Consider the following 5,418-nt stretch of genomic DNA (forward strand, 5'->3'; position numbering starts at 1 on the left):
TAAAGAATGCAACTGTGGAATGCCTCTCTGCATATGTGCAACTGTTCCTCCTGATGTTTCAGCAGAGGTGCCATTTTGAATTGAAATATCCTCTATTTCATTTCTTTTAGTTGTCATCTTCCTACTTTTCACACAATTGCGACAGGTTAAAATGTCAGATCCTCCTCATGTTCGATCAAACCCTAGGCCAGTGAAGACATGTGATGAGAAAGTATCAGGATCTCTCGCCAAGAATGCTGCATCCTCCAGCAACCAGCCAAGGTAGCTGTTGCCTCAACCTTTTAAAAAAATATTTTATTTATGAATTAGGGATTTTCATGGATGTTTAAATAGGATTTTATGGTTTCTGATTTTTTTTTTTCAAATAAGAAAGAGGATGTTTTTCAATATGAACCAACATTCAAGAAGTGTCGAAAACCAAGATCTTAGGAGGTATGAAGTCAATGGCGAAGTAAGTAACATCATCAAGGCATTGGAGATTACTAAGCTGTCTATATTTTTTGAGACGTCTGCTCTTGTTTATGATAACCAGGGTCTGAGAGAAGCCATCAAATATGGTGATGCGAAAGCCGTGAAGAAGCTACTAGACGAAGTAGCATTCAGCCCTTTCTCTGAATCTTTTTTCAATAATATCTGATCATCTCCATGTTGTAATCTGGTAATAAATAGGGTGTAGATCCAAACTACCGTGACAAGCAGGGTATGTCCTTGCTTCACTTGGTACGTCCAAAGTCCCCTCAGAATTTCCCAGTTTTTTTTTCAATTAATCTTTCATGGGTTATTAGAGTGTAATTATATTTCTTGCATTTGTTTTGTCTTATTGGTTGAGAATTATTTTGCATCCAGGCTGCGGTCTTCAATCAGACTGAAATTTCCTTTATTCTCTTGGACCGGGGAGCAAGCCTTCAGTACAAAAATGCACAAGGTAATCTGGGATTTTCGTTTAAAAAGTATCATTTTTGGTATTATGCAGTGTTCTAATACTACAAATAACCGTAACTTATTAATCTCCAATTGGTGTTATACTGCATCTGGAGCCAGTGTAAGGGGTGGGGGTGATATAGATCCAATCCATTTGCCTCAGGAAAGATCCATGTCCTTCGATATAATGCAACCAAAACTCCACAATGTTGCCCTCGGAATGAAGGGGAATAAGAAGAAGAGAAAGAAAAACACTAGATGAAGTAGGTAGTTCAAATGGAGATCTCCTGGAGCTCTCCCCTCTGATTGGCTGGCTCTATCCTGCTCCCTCAGCCCCCTTGCCAATCTTGGCAACTGAAATCTTGAATGAAGCTTTTCCCGCTCCTTTCTTATTTATACTGGATCTGCACGTGCGGGGTCGCATGTGTCTTCTTTTCTTCCTTTGATATTGTTTTGAGAAGAATCGTTTAATGTCAGGGGGGTGACGAAATTTTCGTCGTCCTCATTATCCACGGATGACTTGGGCGAAGAATGATGTTGATGATGACATCGCCATAATGGTTGGATGGTGAGTTATTTGAACCTATCATCATTGCCACTGTCCTCAATATGATAACTAAGTCATTTTCATTGTCCTCAAATATTGACATCATCTTCTTCATCCATATTTTGGCTTGGATGAATGATAATGATGTTGAAGACAACAACACAGTCATAGCTTTATACTTCCATGAATGATATTGTATTATAGAAATGTTTACATTGTCTCTTTAACTCGATAGTTTAAGATTTCTCAGTGCCGTTATGAATTTGAGGTTTTTTTCCCTCGTTTTTCTTGTTATTATATTATTTTATCCAGATAAAATTTTTTTGCCGATTCTAAGACCATGACTCAATAAACTTGGGGGGTTTTCAAAAGCCCCTAAGGACATGCCCATGTTACTGGTGCTTGTTCTCTGTAATAACCACTCTGCTTATTATGATAGGAGAGACTGAAATTCTGGGTACTTCGTGTCATACTTGATTCTCCACATACAGAAATTCTGGAAACGAGATTAAGATTGTCTTATTTGGATGAGTTTACCATGCCCTAAAAATCTGAACTTTTATATATAAGTTTTACTTGGTAATGGGCTTATTCTTTCAGGGGAGACACCTTTGGATTGTGCTCCTGCCATGCTGCAGTACAAAATTCGCCAGAGGATGGGCTCGTGAGGTTTGAAATTACCTCTTTTCCTTTTCATTGTAATTAACTACAAAAAACCAGTCCGGTTCAGTATAAAATTAAGATTCGTCCTTTAATTATCACTGCATATTCACTGACTTAACTATGTTGATCGTGATCATGTATCAATGATCTATTGGATTGTCTGATCCATCCGACAATTGGTTGACATGATCCTAATTGATCACGCATTGATTCATTCCAGGATCATCAAGGTAGACTTATTTAGTTGATCAACAAGTATTAAAAGGACTGGCCTTCTTTTCATGTTCCCACTATCTCCTGCATTAATTAAGCCAGTTTTTTCATCCTTGACCGATAATTTTGGGTTTTTTCATACAAACATCATTGAAAGAGGTCAAAAGAAATCAAGGACCATTTAAAGGATTGGATTTTCCTTTGATATATCTGTTTGGATACGGTTGTTTTTTTCTGACATAACGTTTTCCACTTGTAGAAACTGCAGGTCATATATCTCATTATCATCAAAATCACTAAAGAAGTTGAGTGGGATTTTTTTATCTTGGCTTGGAAGTCAACCACGTGGAAGCTTGATGATAGAGTATCCTATTATGTTCCTGACAAGGTGGTATTTCTACTTAAAACCTTGTGAATGTCATTTCTCTTTAGAATGGATATTTCATGGAATAATGGAAGAAGCACTATCCAGTAATATAAATCTCTGAATCATTTCACTAAAGGCTTCTTTTACCTCTCCATTCAATTGCTTTTATGAATTAATTTGATGAAGAATCTTAACTTAAGATTATAGATTTAAGGGATTTTATTGGAAATGATAGGTTACGTGGCATGATTAATAATCAAACTATATGAAGCTTTAAATGGCCAAGTTCATCAGTAGTCAAACCCTTTTCACTTTGGTGAACCTATGGTTAGGAACCAAAACATGTCAAAAGAATAAATGAAGGTTGATCTAAAAAGTTTGATTTTTAATTAATTAGGTGTAGTTGGAAGTAAATATCTTCGTTATTCAATGACAGTGACATTAGAAGATGAGGTGTAAAGTTCAATACTTTGAATACAGTCAGAAAGCCTCCACGATATAAAGGTGCATGCTTGTTGTAGTGGTTTAAATATCCAGACAAACATATTTAATTTTAATAGTCAGATGATGTGCTCTTTATTTCTCTCTCATCTGTAATGTGGGGATTGATAATAAATCATTACTACTCTGCTTCAGTTTGCCTCTTCTAAAACAAGAGCCCCACGTTCCATGACCCTCTCTCTCATCATAGAATCATAATGCTATCCAATGTGTGAATATCAAAGATTTCATAAACCTGCTTATAAAATGCATGTAGTTAGAAGCTCTGGTGTGGTACGAGTCAAGTACCTCAATTTTCCTATTACCCTTTAAAACCCTATTAGTCAGTGGCTTCAGGCAACTTATCATCTTCATACCATCCTTTAGCTTTCAACGGTGTTTACATTAGGTTAGAGTAAAGAAGAATAGCTTCATTTTATCACTATTTATTCAATGTATTTCCTTGGAAACTTTTAATGTAATTGTCAATTAACTAGAACAAAAAGTAATACAAATTAGCATGTGTACTTGAAATAAAAAGTTGCTAATTCTCTTGTGGCTAATTTGGTCAAGATATAAAAATTATAGTGTAATAATATAATTTTATCACTTGTACATGATTAATCTTCTTTACTTGATTTACCTTATAGATATCTTTACATCCGTATGCACATTTTCCTTCTGGTATAGATATTCTAGTATGAGATGATATTCTAGTACAAAAAAAATAATTCTATTGTTCCTACGCACCTCTCCCCTTTTCATCAGTGACAAAGACTCTTTAAGGAATGTGCTACGTATCATCTTTATTCATACGAAGTCTTTCTAAATAAGGAGATAAAATTTTCATTGTTGTCTTGACCTATAATCTCTAAATCGGTCTTTCCATATTTCATGGGTACATCAAAACCTACCAGTTCAACCAATGACTTTAAGTTAGGACCATAAATTCTTCAATTTCATATATTTTATTCATTATTAATAGAAGACTGGCGTAAAATATTAGAAATAAGTTTTAAGACTATTAAATTTATTGATTGAAGCTTTGATGGAGTTGCCCATTCAGTCAAGATGTTATATTTTATAATAAATATAGTAGCCATCTTTAGTTGTACGAAATTCAGTAGCGATTGCGTGGACTTGAAATATTTACCCTTTAATTTATTTTGTGTCTTTTTTCTGACTTGTAATCTGGATTTTAAGAATCATGGCACGCTTTAATTCCTTAAGGGGTAAGACTTCTTTCCTTTATTGATCATCTGTAAATATTTATCTCCCATTATATTTTTGTTACTAGAAATTTATAGTTTTTTTGTTAAATAAACGATTCATATCAAGACCATCATCATCTTGTTCATTTAATTTGATGGTATTAGAAACATTAAATTAATGATATATAAAATAACATTTTACATGCATGATCAACAAAAAATCTTAATTAAATATTTTCAGTGAAAATATGTATCATGATTTATTTATTCAGTTTTTTATTAAGTTACAAATGAGTAACAAATTAAAACTATCTTGAATTTTTCATACAAAAATTGTTAAGAAGTTTAATTTGCAGGACAAGCCAGCTTTAGTTAAAACTAGTCTAATGATTGAGGGAAATTCGAATATCATGGTAAATTTATTTTCCTAAATCAAATAAAGTTTTGAATCAAGGAAGGTAGTGTCCACAGGGAGTGGCATATAGAGAGATATCTAATAGTTGAGTATGCCATGGGATAAGGTAATATGGAAATGCTAGTGAAAGGTAACTGGATAAATCGTAAGGAAAAAGGTAGTCAGAGTTGAGAGAAATGAAGAAAATTAGATAGTAAGAAATGATCTATGTTAAAGACAGGTATTGATATAGGTAGTGGAAAAGTTGTTTATAAAAAAATTAACTAATGTGTAAGTGAGATAAGGCACTCAGATATTAATAGGGACAATATAAGTAGTTAATTATATACTTAGCAGACTATTTAATTTAATTAAGATCAGGTCATAGGTAAGGTAAAAGAGATACGTAAGCTAAGTAAAGGCATACTAGATTCAGGTAAATAGTGAAAATTGTTATTCTAGTTTAATGGAATATGAGATAAGAATAAAGATAAATCAATAAGGGTTATGATAGGATTAATAAGGGATTATTTAATTACATATAGATTAATGAAGGAGGGAAGTACAAATATTAATCCTCGCTGCAGCCCTTGGATGGGCTTGACTATTGTGGTCCTATGTG

The 5,418-nt window shown here is 33.7% G+C and overlaps 1 protein-coding gene across 2 annotated transcripts in view; it reads left to right on the forward strand.

Moving 5' to 3' along the window:
* Positions 1 to 2,846, forward strand: part of LOC144701716 (Ankyrin repeat family protein) — a 4,332-nt gene extending 1,486 nt beyond the window's left edge. The window contains exons 4-11 of one of the 2 annotated variants that reach the window (XM_078573461.1): positions 1 to 67; positions 146 to 261; positions 370 to 451; positions 533 to 592; positions 670 to 720; positions 847 to 925; positions 2,069 to 2,137; positions 2,613 to 2,846. The exon at positions 1 to 67 is cut by the window's left edge and continues 138 nt beyond it. In XM_078573461.1, the coding sequence (XP_078429587.1) occupies positions 1 to 67; positions 146 to 261; positions 370 to 451; positions 533 to 592; positions 670 to 720; positions 847 to 925; positions 2,069 to 2,136 (523 nt within the window). In that variant the 3' untranslated portion in view covers position 2,137; positions 2,613 to 2,846. Of the gene's footprint in view, positions 68 to 145; positions 262 to 369; positions 452 to 532; positions 593 to 669; positions 721 to 846; positions 926 to 2,068; positions 2,138 to 2,603 lie in introns of both variants that reach the window. The other variant, XM_078573460.1, reaches the window with a different exon arrangement.
* The last annotated feature ends 2,572 nt before the right edge of the window (positions 2,847 to 5,418 follow it).

The sequence above is a fragment of the Wolffia australiana genome, chromosome 4 (assembly GCF_029677425.1).
Source record: "Wolffia australiana isolate 7733 chromosome 4, ASM2967742v1".
Lineage (NCBI taxonomy): Eukaryota > Viridiplantae > Streptophyta > Magnoliopsida > Alismatales > Araceae > Wolffia > Wolffia australiana.